This window comes from Primulina huaijiensis, chromosome 17 (genome assembly GCF_012295235.1).
Source record: "Primulina huaijiensis isolate GDHJ02 chromosome 17, ASM1229523v2, whole genome shotgun sequence".
In the NCBI taxonomy this organism is placed as follows: Eukaryota; Viridiplantae; Streptophyta; class Magnoliopsida; order Lamiales; family Gesneriaceae; genus Primulina; species Primulina huaijiensis.
Window position 1 is genome coordinate 4,344,398 of NC_133322.1, and position 16,890 is coordinate 4,361,287.

General features: G+C 34.0%; 3 protein-coding genes across 4 annotated transcripts; 2 read left to right on the forward strand and 1 right to left on the reverse strand.

Annotated features, from left to right (window-relative positions):
* The first annotated feature begins 125 nt into the window (after positions 1 to 125).
* LOC140963295 (uncharacterized) lies at positions 126 to 1,295 on the forward strand. The gene is made up of 3 exons (XM_073422578.1): positions 126 to 347; positions 501 to 845; positions 939 to 1,295. The coding sequence occupies exons 1-3, from the start codon at positions 126 to 128 to the stop codon at positions 1,293 to 1,295; spliced, it is 924 nt and encodes a 307-aa protein (XP_073278679.1).
* Positions 1,296 to 1,409: 114 nt separating this feature from the next.
* On the forward strand, positions 1,410 to 6,821 carry LOC140962917 (rhomboid-like protein 20). The gene is made up of 8 exons (XM_073422011.1): positions 1,410 to 1,682; positions 1,774 to 1,874; positions 2,643 to 2,783; positions 3,924 to 3,990; positions 4,323 to 4,474; positions 4,629 to 4,730; positions 5,402 to 5,527; positions 6,124 to 6,821. The coding sequence occupies exons 1-8, from the start codon at positions 1,658 to 1,660 to the stop codon at positions 6,295 to 6,297; spliced, it is 888 nt and encodes a 295-aa protein (XP_073278112.1). The 5' UTR covers positions 1,410 to 1,657; the 3' UTR covers positions 6,298 to 6,821.
* Positions 6,822 to 7,171: 350 nt separating this feature from the next.
* LOC140962916 (CDPK-related kinase 1-like) lies at positions 7,172 to 12,400 on the reverse strand. 2 transcript variants are annotated; one of them, XM_073422009.1, is made up of 12 exons: positions 12,283 to 12,400; positions 11,326 to 12,120; positions 10,589 to 10,719; positions 10,328 to 10,369; positions 10,133 to 10,241; positions 9,757 to 9,835; positions 9,378 to 9,674; positions 9,099 to 9,211; positions 8,273 to 8,380; positions 8,134 to 8,196; positions 7,878 to 8,045; positions 7,172 to 7,441 (listed from the first exon to the last, which is right to left on the reverse strand). In XM_073422009.1, the coding sequence occupies exons 2-12, from the start codon at positions 11,815 to 11,817 to the stop codon at positions 7,304 to 7,306; spliced, it is 1,740 nt and encodes a 579-aa protein (XP_073278110.1). In that variant the 5' UTR covers positions 11,818 to 12,120; positions 12,283 to 12,400; the 3' UTR covers positions 7,172 to 7,303. The 2 variants fall into 2 exon arrangements, with proteins under 2 accessions (XP_073278110.1, XP_073278111.1); XM_073422010.1 differs by lacking the exon at positions 11,326 to 12,120 and having other exon boundaries at positions 12,283 to 12,399.
* Positions 12,401 to 16,890: the final 4,490 nt, after the last annotated feature.

The following is a 16,890-nucleotide window of genomic DNA, read 5'->3' on the forward strand; positions in this document are numbered from 1 at the left end:
GAGATGAGAAAGACTCGAACTTGAGTCAATACAGAGATAATTTCGATGAGATCATTGAGCCTGACCCTCGATCTCATATGTTGAAGTTTTTCGACGTAGACTTACATCAATGGAAGGCAACGACAATGCAAGCCTTATTCGAACAAAGTGATATTGAGGAAATCATGAAAATACCAGTACCAACGGCTGCATCTGAGGATATCCATTTATGGCATTTCAGTAGAGATGGGTGCTATACAGTCAAATCGGGATACAGGCTCCTTATGACAAATATTGCAATTTCGAATAGTGCACAACACGCACCTGGATTATGGAATCGAATGTGGACAGTCCATGTACCACCAAAGGTAAAATTCTTCATCTGGAAAGCTGTAAGAAACTGTAACCCATGTCGGTAGAACCTGCTTAATCGTCATATTGACGTACCTTCCATCTGCGCTCTATGTGGATCCGGAAATGAGAATAATTGGCACTTGTTCATTGATTGCCCTTACGCTCAGGCTTGTTGGGAAGCTGTAAACTTGGTGTACCTTGTAAATGATAAGGCAACTAACTCAGATTCATTTATGCAATGGTTTTTCGGCTGTTTGGAATGCTGGCCCCATAAATTATTGCCCACCATGTTCATGACTATATGGAGCATATGGAAATACAGAAATGACAAACTATGGAATGCGGCAGAAAGATCAACCCGGGTTAATATAAAATTAGCTGTTGATTTCCTCAATGACTGGATAGCGGCTCGCAAATCACCCCATATCACACACTCTCAAATGAATGCATCTGAGGAGGAGCTTACTTGGAAAAATCCACCATCAGGATTCATGAAATGCAATGTCGATGCGGCAATCTTTAGGGAGACGCGTTTGATTTGATCTGCAGCGGTAGTTCGAGATTCAAAGGGTGAGTTTATGGTCTGTAGGATGCTCAAATTCCAGGGGTCAATTGAAGTACGAGAAGCAAAAGCAATGTCGCTACTTGATGCCATAACCTGGGCCGCATCTTTGGATATGCAACATATTATATTCGAAACAGATTCGAAAACCGTGGTGGAGGCAGTTCACTCAAATGCAGTAGATCACAGCGATTTTGGAACAATTATTGGAGAATGCTGCTCCCTTCTGTCAAGAGAACGTTACTACAAAGTTCATTTTACTAGACAACAAGCGAATATAGTTGCCCACAACCTTGCTCGAGCAGCCATTTCTCACGCTAGTCCTTGTGTCCTCTTTGATGCTCCTAGTTTTATTTGTGATACTTTAATTCATGATTGTAATGAACTTGCTTTGAGCTAATGAAACTTCATCGGTTTTGGGTTAAAAAAATAATAATATGAATTGATGAGAATTCATAGGATATAATGATATATTTATTTTGAAAAATTATCCCAAAAAAACTACAAAATCAATTTTGCTCGAGAAGAATAATTATTCGCCAGCCCGAACTTGTAAACGGGTCGATCCGAATTGATTTTCTAATCATCGATAAAGTACAGACGACTAGGAGACGAAAAGTTTGGGGAGGACGATACGAAGGGAAGAATTGGAGAAAATGGCGGAACAAAGATCGGCAAGCATATAGGTAATAATTGGCACGATTACATAATTTTTTGTAGGTATATTAGACAAAATTGGAGAGGGTCGACTTTTGGCTGAAAATGAACGGCGGCCCATCGGGTTTCAGTACGTTTTCCCCCCTCGTTTTCTTTCTTTTTTTTTTTGGGGCATTTTTTGATTCGATTCTTCATAGATGGTATGATTTTTTTTTTTGAAGACAATGCGCCACTGACAAGGACGACAGTGATAGCTACTGTTCTTTTCACAATTATATTTGGGATCCGAGGTCGTCACAGAAACCTCGCATGGTCTCACCAGGTTTCGATTCGTTTATGGCTTTAGGGTTTTTCCCCCTTTTAAAGTGCATTCTAGGGTTATCAGCTTAGGTGGGTTTTTTATTTTGAATTTTTTTTATGGGTTTCGTTGTTGACCTTGTCCATTTTTTGGTATTTTTCTAATTTTATCCTTATGTTTGAACGGCATATGATTATTGTAGATTATTTACGGTAAAATTTTTATGATATTTTCTTTACTTCTTAATCATGCTGGAGTCTGGACTGCAGATTTTGGAATTTAGACCCCTCTGATGTTTCGCTGTTATGCACCAAGTTATAATCGGTTTAACTTGGGTCATGTATAATGTCGCTCCCGCTGCCAAAATCACTTTGATATTTCCCTTTTTGAGGCTCATGCTCAGATCTGCCACTTTTTAGTTACAGGATTTTTCTTATTTAATAAAAGAGAATAGTCTCTAAATATTGTCGCCATAAGGTGTCACTGTTGATTTTTTCTCGTGCATATTTTTCATAGAACTGAACTGGCTCCTGGAATACCTGTGCGCATCCATTCATGATGCACCTTAAATAACCGCGTCTCAAATCTTAATTTGCTTATTTGTGATATCAAATATTTTTGTATATGTCTGGTCACGGATAAATTCCTAGAGGCCGAAATATTTACTGTGTTAAAGCAATAGAAGCAAGTTGCATTGTTGTGTTCTTGTTACATAATTTCTAGTTATTAATCAGTTTGTCGCTATGACTGCATATTTTTTGTTGACTTTATTTTTTTTACCTCCTGGGGCAGGATATTTTTAAGAAACTTCAAATATGGAAGCTGATAGTTTCGGTTTTTGGCTTCTCATCCACGCCGGAGCTAGTTTTTGGAATTTATCTGCTGTATTACTTCCGTGTGTTTGAGAGGCAGATAGGATCTAATAAATATTCTGTAAGTTTTTGTTCAAGGTCAAGTTCTATGTAGGAGATATTATTGGTTTATTGAGCTGTCAAGTATCTTAAACAACTTGCACTCTTGCTGTATATGTGATTCACTTTACAAATCTTGTAATATGTTATGCTGGAGCAATTTTTGTCCATTAATTGGTCCATATATTCTAGATTCTGCAAATATAATCTTACCAGGGCTAATCATTTATGCATATTAGCGATATTTGGTGCATGGTGTTCATAGATTTTAATATATAAGTGTAACTTTATATACAATATATGCTTTTGTAAAGTGTAATTTTGTTGGGGTAGTTTCTGTTTAAATTTGTGTTTGAATTTTTATTTATTTTTTCCCAGTAAAAGTATAATAGTGTGGGGAAGGGAAACTTTATGTATGATCTTATTACCTAATAATATAGTGTGTGTATATATATATATATAGTTATTTTTTAGTAATCTTAAATATTATGAATTGAGATGGTATATTATTAGTTGGAGGAAAGCTATATTTTAGAAAATTGAAAAAAACCAAATCAAAATATCAAAGACAACTATTTGTAAGGGTTTTTACAAAGAACAAAGAAAACATGCCAAGACACCTAGGTAGTTATTTTATATCACCCTTCCTTAATAATATAGTTATTAATATTGTAAAGATATGAATGATATATCTAAATGTCAAATTAGATAGTTGATCCTCGCGAATCCCTTGTCATTTTAGATCTTACTTGTGACTTATGATATGCATTCAGCTTTCATAGGTTGACTATGTTCAAGCGCAATAGTGATATGTTCTCGATGGCCAAGTGTATGTGGGTGAATGATTACTGTTTCAAGTATACACCTTTAAAATTTTGCCTTGTTAAGACTTGGAAGCTTGGTTTTAGCAAAGTGACCTGAACTTCAAGTTTTTACCAATAGCCATGGTGTTTACTGTTGTTGGCAAATTCAGATTGGCCACTTTCCATGTCATGTATAGGACTAATGATCAATAATATTGTGGCATTTATGCTTGAAAATTTGTCACTTATCTCTAATATATCGATAGACAGCTTTTATCATTATATTTATAGTTGTTGGCATAGCAGCTGTCATCTTTTCATGAAGATATTAACTTTTCTCTGTCCATCTTGTCACGCAGGTCTTTGTGGTGTTTTCTACTACTGTATCTTTAGTTCTTGAAGCCATTGCGCAATGGCTACTCAAAGGTATGCTGCGGTTCCCTAAAAAATTGGCTCCTTTTCTCTTTCATTTGGAATATTCAGGGTTTTCCTTTTGTTTATTGGTTTGGCATGATTACATACTCGATTATTTGATTAGCTGGTACTTTACTTCTATTACATAAGTTGTGCATTCAGTATTTCTAAAATTGTTTTTTGTGGTGTCCTTTTTTCTGTCTAGAGAATGTTTTTTGTATGGTTCTGCAATTTATTTTTACTTTAATCAAATGACGGTTTATCGAATTATGTTTCTTTTTTCTTCTTATATGTAAATGAGTAGTCTTATTCTAATCCATCGGCTGCTTTTTTTTTTGTGGCAGATCCTTCCTTGAATATACTCACGTCAGGACCATATGGCCTTATTTTTTCTTCATTTGTACCTTTCTATTTCGACATTCCAGTGTCAACACGATTTCGTGTGTTTAGTCTCAACTTTTCTGACAAGACTTTTATATATTTAGCTGGTCTTCAGGTAATTAAACAAATTGTGGATATGGCCTTTGTTTTGATTTGTTTATTATTATTTTTTGGTTTCTTGAGTTGAGGTACTGGTATATTCATTTTATTTTGTTGCCTTTTTCTTTTTACTTACTATTTATATTTATGCTAAATTTGCTATCTTGCAGCTCCTCTTGTCATCGTGGAAAAGATCTATGCTACCAGGGATCTGTGGTATTCTGGCAGGTTCCTTGTACCGCTCAAATGTGTTCCATACACGTAGAATGAAGGTAGTGCCTAATTTATGCTTTCATTTTATGGCCACTTCAGCTTACATTTTCCTCAATAAGAATTGGCATCCCTGTTCCGTGAAGAACATGTTAAATGGGCTTTCAAAATTGCTAGCATGGTGAAAACAATGAGATTGAAACATCGCATAACTATTGACTGGTGTAATATGATGTTAATGGTGGTTGATTCGAATTTCAGATATGGTTGACAAAATAATAAGTAGGTAAGGTCCATTCAAGGTTGATGATTTAAATGAGATGTCTAAGATTGTTCTGTGACTATGGTTTTCATTTGCTTAAGATGCATGGCCTTTTCAACTTTACACCTTAGCAGGTATTCAAGTTTTTTCATATCTGGTACTATTAGGCAACTTGATTTACATTTTATTTATTTTACTAGTTTAATTTATTTCATGGATTCTTTTATGAACTGTCTGGCAAGTTAAATGTTCAAACATCGCATGCCTGACTAGTTCACTGAGAGTAATGCACTGTACTTGCAATTTCTGGGGCTGAATAAATAGGGAACTTAGGCCTTCATATATAATTATTCTCTTTTTTTGTCCTGTGAAATATTTGTAGGCCTTGGCGTCAAGTTAGCAAGTCTATACCGAAAGTTCATGTACCAGATGAATCTATGCCTGACTAGCTTCTGCAATTTCCATTTTCAGTTACCAGATTTTGTTGCTTACTTCTTCTCAAGACTCTCTTGGCCATCTGTTGGAAACACATCGCCCACGGTATCACCGAGGAACATTCTGGGAAGTGCACCATCGTCCGCTTCTCGCCATATGCAGGCAAGTTTTTTACCATAAAAATTTGGATGAATTTCCCTACGTTACACTCTTTACATTGTTTGTCTTGTGCTGAAGACGTTTAACATCAAACTATAGATGGAAGGATTTGATTTGGATGGAGGAACTTATTAGACAAAAGTATTTGAAACTTGAAACTAAAAAGATAGAGGAACTTATTAGACAAAAGTATTTGAAACTTGAAACTAAAAAGACGTTAATATAATGGGCGCATTTGAATTTATTACATTTCTTCATGTAAGAGGTAAAATTTAGAGTATGAATTCAAAACTACCCCATATAATAAGCATTCAAACAATTGTGAATTTGAAATGTATAGCTTTGAAGTTATTGATGTCAAATAACTAAGTACAAAAGCAACCTAAATGTCTCAAGTTAATTTTTATCAAGTGCAACACAGTCGCTTTTGTATATATAAAAAAGAAGAGTCAATTATGAATTCATAGATCTCTTGTTTCTTGTGCATGCGAGTGTATGACCCCTGTATAAATTGCTATGCCATGTGGCACACAAAGAATCTAATTCTATTGTGGCTGTTCATACCGTGTTGAGCAACCTTTTTGTTTCTTTGGCTTCAGGGAAATTATCCAGCTCCTGCTCCCACGTCATCCATGTTGGAACCACCCGAGGACTCCATTGTTACACTGGTTTCAATGGGATTCGAAAGGAACTCAGCAAGGCAAGCTCTAATACGTGCTGGGAACGACATTAATGCAGCAACCAACATCCTTCTCGACCCACGCACAAGTTGAGCAGCCAAGTAGTTTTGACATTAGAAAACTGGAAGTCGGTTCAACGTAAAAGATGGATATCCTCTAAACTTGGCTTTGAATTGCGAGGCGCTTTCCAAAGCGTGATCATCTTTCTTGAGAAACAGTCGAGACCCGGCAATTATTTTTTCTCCATCAGGGTTCGCTATGCTCTTTTGTTTAGACAATTAAGCATATACTGCTAATGTAGAGACCGGAGGTTGTGTACAGATGCTTGTGATATGCGTTTGTTTAGGTGTTATCGATTCAACTCCGTCAACCGGGCCCTTCCAGAGAATGCATGAAAGCATCCATTCAGTCATTTTCCCCGGATTTCTGTCCGCCAGAAAACTTCATGCTGATTCCTGTCAACGAGATAGAACTTTATTGTCGAGTGACTTGTACGGTTATGACTCCTTGAGTTTTAAAGTAAATAAATCACAACAGCGATGTATAACTTATCATCTTCATGTAAGAAACATAAAATAGTTGAGATATGTAAATAACAGGTTGGAAAATTTCTCACATGTTTTCACGTACACCCAAGTAGCTGGTGTAAACCGTCAATATCATTCAAATGTTTGAAAAGTTCTGTTATACGTTTTCTGTATAAAAATGATTTTGAGTTGATGAAACACTCCATTTTAAAAACCTTTTCGCAGGTAATGTCTTATCAAGTGCAAAAGTAGAACGGTAAATAACCATTTGCAGCTTTCAGCTATTTCATGGCCTTAAAAAAACGCATTTTGTGATCTTGTCTCATCTGTACAATCCTCAACTAGATGGCAGCAATATTGGAAGAGACAAAATACAAAGAACAGCTTCGATGTAACATAAGAGTGACCATCATAAAAAACTAGCAGCAGAGCTTGTATTGCCCAAACTACAAATTTGCTGCGAAAGACTGCAGCTTCAACAGGTCATCACTTGATCGAGAAGACAAATCTTTCTGAGGCATTTAAGTCATAAGGAGAATAGCCTGCTATCCAAAAAGGATGGTGACCGTATTTTACACCTTCTGAAATGTACGAGAAGAAACTCCGTGTAGAAGTCTAACGAATCCCAAGAAGCTGAGCTTCCCATCTGTGTGCCTTATCCAATCCTGCAGAACTACATGAATAGGAACAGATGGACTGAGTCCAAGTTCCTATAAAATACCAGATTAGTGGTTATAAAATTTAGACAGTAGGTGAAAGAGACGCGATAATGAGGATCCTGAACATGTTTTAACCAATCTACTACGCGAAGAAAATCTCAAGTCTCTCAAAATTTTATAACCAGGTGAAAGAGACGCGATAATGAGGATCCTGAACATGTTTTAACCAATCTACTATGCCAAGAAAACCTCAAGTCTCTCAAAATCCACACCTTGAGGCTTGAAGGGTAATAAATGATTTTTTCACTTTAGTTATTGATACATGCATGTCGTACCCTTCACAATTTCAATAGCGATACAATCCTACTCCAGCTTCATAAGAAATTATAATCCTAAGCTCCAGGGTACATGCATTCTAAGAGCTAGTTTTTGTATTTGGAATCTTCTCTAGGGTTTAAGGCCTAATAAAGAGGAGGGAGAGACATACCGTGGCAAGCTCCTCTATCATAATAGGCCGGTTTCCATCTTTCTCAAAGAATTCATAGCCATTACGTGCATTTTGCTCCCAGGTGTTCATTCCTTCCAACTGATGAACACTTATTGCAGCAGCACAGAATTCTTCGAAATCCAACTTTCTATATCGAAGAGAACTCACCTATACAACACATGATGAAACTACACTGATAAGTTATTAATCAAATAATAAAAGAATGTAAAAAAAGAAAGATTTCTAAAACTTTTACCAGGTTTACATAGTCGATGACCCGTGAATCCTTCATTGCATCAGTCGAATACTTTGTAATAGCCTGCAGAGTAATTGATTACATTGGCAAAGAAATAAATTAAAACTAAAAGTTGAAAAGAGAGAGCGAGAATGCTGACAGTTTTGAAACACGTTATAGAGATCAGTCCACTTTTGTTTGGCCCTAATAATGTGAACTGCTCTCGTAGATAGGCTAACTGTTGTATACTCAAAGTTCTTGCAAGAGCCTGCCAAATGGTGAATCAGATAGTATGAAGAGTATGATGAAAACAAGGGGGGATAATTATCTGAAGACAAATAAAAGAACATTCATAGATTATATTCTTTTTGGCAATTTCGGCATCAGGGTAGCGTAGGAAGAATCTATAGAAAAATTATCTACACATTAAGAGATCTTAAATCAAGAACTGCAGATATCTATGAATTGGGGAAGGTAGTGACTGATAAAGATTTAGTATCAAGGAATATATCGATTGTCTGGACATGAACGCATGTGACTGTGATGTAGGCTTCAGACGAGAAAACCAATAATGAGCAAGAACAAGTGCTGCCCTAGAATATTAAAATAAAATCGGATCCATAACCATTTACGATGAACTATAAAAACCATTGTGAAATTTCATGGTTCGACAAGAAAAAATGCCTTTTAGCGAGCAGAGTGACAGAAGAGACCATCATCCATAGCTGAGATAGGCATCTAGCAAGTACGAAATAACATTTAGTGAGTTGAGTTGACTTCGGTGTTCTCCTTTACATGATTTGCTTAGTTTGGTTCGGTCTTAACTTTCATTATGCATACAGATTATTAGTTCCTCTTGTTGTAATTCATCGCAAGGGAAAGGGAAAAAAGTGATCAGGTAAATGTGTGATATCATGCAATGCAATAGACCAGGTTAAATTCTTCTTCTAGTATCATTCAGTACTTGACAGCTAAGATATGCATACCCTTAAAGCCGCCTTTCTCAGAGAAGATGAGCATATGTAAGCTTTTAGAAGCTTATATATTATCATATCCAAAGTGATCTTCACATCTTGATGACCAACCAGCCACGGATGACCTAGGCACAACAATATCATTAGAGTATTTTACAACTTTTATTGATGAACTCGATGAAAAGGTAAGTTAGAGATATCTATATCGTTACATTATTAGATGCAAAATTTTGGTGATCGTGCTGGGCTACAAACCATAAGTTCTATGATCAACCTTATCCAACTACTTACCAAGAGCCTGAGCAGCAGTTAGTCTTTTACGGTAATCTTTGTTCAATAATCCCTTCACAAAATCTACGGCATCAGAAGACAATGAAGGCCATGGAGCTTCATCAAAACTCGGATCAGCCTTTAGAACAGCTCGGAAGATTCCAGATTCTGTTCTCGACCAGAATGGCCTGCTTCCACAGAGAAGAATATAAGCAATGACACCAATACTCCACATATCAGCCTCCGTTCCATACGATCTATGCAAAACTTCAGGTGCCACATAGTAAGCACTTCCAACAATATCATTCAGTCTTTCATCTGCCAAATAATATACACTCACTCACACTGACTTCTATCATAATAAAAGAGGAGACTGAGAGTAAACAAAACCAGACTGAACCTGGCTTTACATAGTCAGAGAGTCCAAAGTCTATGGCCTTCAAAGGGGAATGCTCATCTTTCGAAGTGAAGAGAAAATTCTAGAGCAGCAAGATATATCAAGGTCATTAGAAAGAAGCCATCTGGCAGTTAACATTTCAATGAGACAGATCATGTTTTGGAAAAAAATATGAAAAAGCATTAATTGTACTTGATGAATGTTAGAGAAGGCAATAAAATCTATTAGTGCGATCAACCAGTAAATTCCATGGAAAAATGCATTCTTGACAACTGTTTACCAGACTATCAAGATAATTGTTGAATTTATAAGAATGAATCTTCAGAGTACTCAAAGGGAGTGGAACAAAACAGTACAATGGCAGATATCTGTAGCTTACCTCAGGCTTTAGATCACGGTGAACTACACCTTGAAGATGGCAATATGCAACCACACTTAAAATCTGCACCAACACACTTTTGGCATCGTCTTCTGAGTACTTGCCACCCCTGCTTCAAACAAATGGATCATGACTTATGAGACTTCAAAGCAAGATAGCCCATAGTGCGGATAGAATAAGAAATTATAAGCATACCTAGAAAGTATGTGATCCAGCAACTCTCCTCCTTTGCATAACCTGAAAATGGAATAAAAGAGTTTTACAGGTGAGAAACATGATCTCTAAATATATTGTTTTGTGTAACATGTTAGATCACTCCATGGATATCCGGATTGCATTATTCAAGCCTCTATTCTTATTTAAGAGTTCCCCCCAATTGATTCCTTGGATTTCATGATCAGATTTTGTCATGTCTTTTAGCTGCTAAGGTTGCAACATTCTATAGTTCAAACTTACTCCATCACCACATAGACATTTTCTTCATCCTCATAAGCATCATAGAATAGCACAAGGTTTTTATGTCCTGTTAGCGCACGTAGTATCTTGATTTCTCTTCTGGCATCCTCTACGGCAATGGCTGTCGCCATCTGCACCAAAATATTATCATATTTCATAATAATAACAGCATGACTAACTTTGCATTTATTGAGTAACAATAAACCAAAAGTGCAGTCAGAACTAAAAATCATGATATGATCTTAAAGAAATCAGCAATGGAGCCAATAAACCACAAGATTCCCGTGTAAAATAGTAGATATACCAGCCAAACAATCTAGTAGGGTTAAAATTAGACAAAAACTCAACTTGAAATTTTATAACAATCACAAACTATTAAAACCATTTCTGGCATTCAAATGAAGGCTAATCTCATCAACAGCCACAAACCTAAGCCATAAAAAAACTATAAGCTACATACTCGCCCAATGAGATGCTTCAGACACTTTACAGTTGATTGTAAGATTCATAATATCTCAATCACACACTGAAGATACAGAAAGCAAGGATGTGGTTCACAATAAGCACATTTTTCATATTAAACAGAAAAACTAAATCTAAAACTAACAGAGAGATTAAACAAGATCAGTGACAGATGCAATTCACAATAAGAACATTTTTCACTTAAACAACAAACTACTATCGACTAAGCAAAACCAATTGCAAGGTATAAACTTTGAGCTAATAAACAACTGGACCTTCGATTTAGGGATAATTTTAACAGCCACATCCAGTCCTTTCAAGCTACCCTTCTTTCCCTTAGCTGAACAAGTGTACCCAAAGTGTCCCCTCCCCACCTCTTCACCAAGGTCAAAGTGGCTGGTGAAATTCTTAGAGAACCCAAAATTTTTATCCAACCCAATAATCTCACACTCACTTCCTTCAGGTATAGTAGCTTCATTCGGCTTTATGGAGCCATGCCTTCGAGCCAGCAAAGCTTTAATGTGCTTAGCTGGCGATGGTGGTGGAAATGGGCGCTTAAGAAAGCGCAGAGGAGTTGAAAGGACACTACCGGAATTAGCAGGGGAATCCTTGTAGGTGCTACGAAATGGACTTGGGCTGTAAAACGGGAACTTGGGTGTCTTCCCAGTTGAGGAATTGAGTACAAGATCATTCTTTTCACCTGGATTTATTGGATTTTCAGACAGATTTTGTGGGGTTTCAATGGGTTTTCCATGACAGAGTCCCATGAAATCAAGAACCCAACAGCGAAAGGATTCAAGAAAGTAAATATAATAAAGCCAAAAGGAAGTTCGATAATCTTACAACTTGCGATCACAACATACAGTAAAATTTCAATTTCAAACCATTTGATCGAAGAGAAGAGAATTCCAACAAGGTAGGAGGTCGTCGACAGTTGATCCACTATACTAAAACTTTTACAACTTAGTATAACAGTTCAACAAAGACAGTATCTTTAGGCCTTATCAGCAGAGCCCAGAAGGAGGAACAAGCGAATTTGCAATGATCAATGCAAGATTAACTGATTACAGCTGCATAAATGGGAAGAAAAACATAAGCTATTGGAACCCGAAAAAGCAAGAAACAAGAACAAGAACGGGACCGAGAAAAAGAGCACAAAAGCTAGAAAAGATTATAGCAGAGGCTACAAGAAAAGAGAATTGCAGGGGTAAAAGAGAAAGAAACGCCACCACCTTTCTTGTTCTGCTTTTAGTCTTTCACATTCTCCTTTTTTTTCAAATTTTAATTTTTTCCCATTTTATGTACAAATTCAATACTTTATTTTCGTTGAATTTGATTTGGATGACTTGTGGAGAAACACAAACGCTCATGTTTTGTTCGAGGCGTATTATTAAGCATTAACTGACAATAATGGTGGCGGGGTCAGTTTTTTTGGATACTTCCAGCCTGTTCTTGAGAGAGAGAGAGAGAGAGAGACTAGTTTCTTGAATTAACAAAAAATTTGTGTGCCATTTGAGCTTTGACCACCTTTCTTGGGGTTTTGAACTTTGAGTTTCTCCTTTGGTAATCCTAAACAAAATTAATATAATTTCATGAACAAAAGCTCATGAATTTATCAGAATACATAGGATGTACTCATGTATAAGTTCATACAAAGTTTACTTGACATTCATGCATTTCATGATAAACATTTTTCACATTTTGCATAGATTAAATTTAATCAAGAAATCTATAAGATCGAATCATATATGTGTCGGATTTTTCTATGTCATACCCGGATTATTTTTCAACTTATGATATGAAATTTTAAGTTTTAGATCATCAACATGTGAGCCAATTTTCATTAAAATACAAAAGACTCGAATAATCTAATGATATTAAGATATACAGAAAGTTACTAACAATAGAACATAGACTAACCTCGTATGAGTTGGATACACTTGATGCGATATTTGTAAAGATCCATGACTGATTTTTTTTTCTACTTATTCCATATATATTGATTCGATATTTGTAAAGATTGATGATTGATATTTTTGTCTACTTATTCCATATATATTTCATGTATGGATTGTAATGAAAATATTATGAAATTTTTTAAAAACCAACAAATTATCATTTGGTTATTGATTGACATTAACAATTACCTGTAAACCATAATCATATGTTGGAACTATGCAAAAGAGGGGGATGGGAAAAAGAGCTTTGACTATACATTTCAATGACAAGGATAAATCAAATTTATTAACTACAAACTGTGAAAAATAATAGGCTTTTTATTTGAAGATTGGTTCTTTAAAAATTCATTTTGTTGATCATAACTTTATATTAATAAAATATCATAAAATAATTAAGAATAAATTATATAAAATGCTATCGAATTTGAGTAATTGCCATAAGTGAGCTTTCAAGGTCGAATGACCTTAGGATTTAAATAACACAAGAGTATTTACAATCTTTGGAAAAATTGATTTTTCAATTTTTTTTTATTTTAAAAACCAATTTTTTGTGTTAATCCTTAATTTAATTCAAATCCAGAAATTGGTCTCATTCTTATTCCTATTTTTCGAAGGCAAAAAATTGTGTGAGACGGTCTCACGGGTCGTATTTTGTGAGACGGATATCTTATTTGGGTCATACATGAAAAAATATTACTTTTTATACTAAGAGTATTATTTTTTATTGTGAATATCGGTAGGATTGACCCGTCTAACATATAAAGATTCGTGAGACCGTCTCACAAGAGACCTACTCTTTTTCGAATATATGAAATAATAATCTTTTGCAAACATTCGTTTGGGACTATATCGTAAAGCCATCAAACGATATTTGGCTCGGATTCAAATCTTACGAATTCATGAAAAATATAGGTGTTTTGTCTTTGAAACATAAAGATTCACATCTAATATAGGCCAATAAAAGAAGATAAATCAATATGTTGACTTATAATATCGAAACAGAAAAATTGGAATGGACTTTATTCGACTTTGTTACTTTTAATAAAGCAAATTTAAATTCTCGTCGTATGTCGCCTTTAATCGAATATTCACAAAAAAAAGTGTGACATATAAAACCTTAAAATCATTTTTTATGAAATATAAAATATATATTTTTCAAAATATATGCCATTCAATTATATTAAAAAACTTTCGGAACCTTTCAATGAAATTCATTGAATCGAAGGATTCGAGAGGATTTGATTTCAAATTCATGTCTCACAATTGTATTCATTTGGTTCAAAATAGAATGAATGATTTGAAATATCTTATGTTACTTAAGTACATTTTTTTACTTCAATTTCAAATTAATTTTTCAACCTGATCATTTAAAATTCATAGATTTCATATGTTGAGCGTCTCTTGTTGTTCGCCCCAAGAACTCCCTTGAGATGTTCACGCAAATATCTAGTAAAAAATGAGTAAGTATCTTATGAGACGGTCTCACGAATATTTATCTTTGGGACATGTCATATCTATTGATATTCACGATAAAAAGTAATATTCTTAGCATAAAAAGTAATATTTTTTCATGGATGACCCAAATAAGATATCTGTCTCACAAAATACGACTCGTGAGACCGTCTCACACAAATTTTTGTCAATAAAAAATTAAATATGAAATGCAACTCCATAAGATGTTCGCGCCAAAATCATAACATTAAATGTAAATTACTTTAATATAATTATATTTCATATACAAATCTATTATATACAAATATAAAATTATATTTTATACAAAAATTTATTTTACGTGCAGATACCGTGTGCATATACTTACTACCATATTTTACTAACGAAAGTCGTTGAAATAATGATGGTAATATTTGAANTATAAAATTTATTTAAACACACATACACTTCATCCAGTTATAAATTAATTTTATAAAATAATAGATTATTAATCCATTGATTTAATTAATATCTTTTTAGATTAGTTGAGTTTATTTCACTATCTTGGAGATCAGAGGCGGTGTAAGTATAAATTGATACGACGTGCCATCACACTTCATAATTAACAATAAATAAGTTTCAACAACCACGACTTCTACTTTACTAGTCTAATTTATTTATTTTTTAGATTTAGGTTAATATATTTTAATAAATAAATAAAATTCTAATTTTAATTTTGTAAGTTGATATTTTTTGAATTTTAATCATGTGATTAACTAAAATTTTGTTTTCATTCACTAATTTTAATTTTTTTAATTATTACCAGAAACTACTAAATCCATCGAATATTATTTATTTGATATTGATGGCCACCTACATAGCTGACATGTGGATATAATAAAATTTATGTTGCACACATTAAAATTCATCTAACCAACTATAATGAGTATGATAAAGCAAAATGTGACTCAGTATTTCAAAATAAGAAGAAAAAACTTGTCATTTTTTATTTTATTTATGTGTGCAATATATATTTTGTTTTCGTTACATGATCTACGTAGGAGAGTATTGCTGTCAAATAAATAATATTCGATTGATTTAGTGGTTTCAGATAAAAAAATTCAAGTTGATGAATGAAAATCATACTAAATTGATATTTACAAAACTAAAATCCAAAACAGATCAAATTTATACAGAAATAAAATCGTAAAACAAATACAATGCTTCATTGAACATTAGAGTATAAGTAGAGAAGCAAAGGCATGATAAAAAGAACCAACATGGGCGGGAGAGACAATCGATCATTTATATAATTTTTTTTTTTTTTTAAAAAAAAAATCAGATCTACGGCATTCGTCCAAAATCCACACGACCGACCACAACCACTTTATTTTCTTAATACCATCAATTATTGTAACAGTTACGATGAATATATTCTAATATTATAAATCAAATCAAAACAAATTAAAAATATTCGAGAGATTTATGTGGTTGGAGATGTGCATACATCCATGAAAGCATCAGAAAATTTTCATTATTTGAAAATGTGTGAATCTGCTGTCGTTATCTGAGTAAACATTTGAATAATGCGATAAACTCGTCCGACAAAATATTATAAGAAGAATTGATCTCATGATTATTGATCAAACACTGGTCTAATTCATCAACTAAGACATCGTTGAGAGCGGAAAAATTTCATTATTAATTTAGACAAAAACTTGTATGAGACGGTCTCACGGGTCATATTTTGTGAGACGGATCTTTATTTGGGTCATCCATGAAAAAGTATTACTTTTTATGCTAATAGTATTACTTTTTGTTGTGAATATCGATAGGGTTGACCCGTCTCACAGATTAGGATCCGTGAGACGATCTCACATAAGAATCACCCATTAAATTAATTGAAGTTGCATCATCTTTATTTATACGACCCTAGATTAGGTATATAGAAATATTTAATACCAAAATATTCTTACACCACTCAAACCTTCGCACCCCCAACAAATATATATGATTCTATAATATAATGGGGAGCCCGATAACTATTTTTATTTATTTATTTTGTCATTAATTATGATTGTGCCTAAATATCTTAAAATTCATTTAATCTTGACGTGATAGGCATATTATTATAAGTTCTTGACGTAGTATAATTTAAAAAAAAATTTTATACTAGACGTTACTTTTTCTCTTGACGGACCTAGATGTTTTAAGAAATGAGTGAGAGATATACGACATATTTTGATCGTTTTTCAGTAAAAACAAATGTAGAATTTGATATCTATTCTATTTTATTAAAGTTGAGGACATGATAGAAATCTTCAAGTACACCAAAATATGTAATCATTATATACAAATTCACCAAAATTATTTTCTAACAAAACTGTAGTGTAATCTCTCACTATTTCTTATAATTACATTTTAATATATATATAAATATAAATATATATA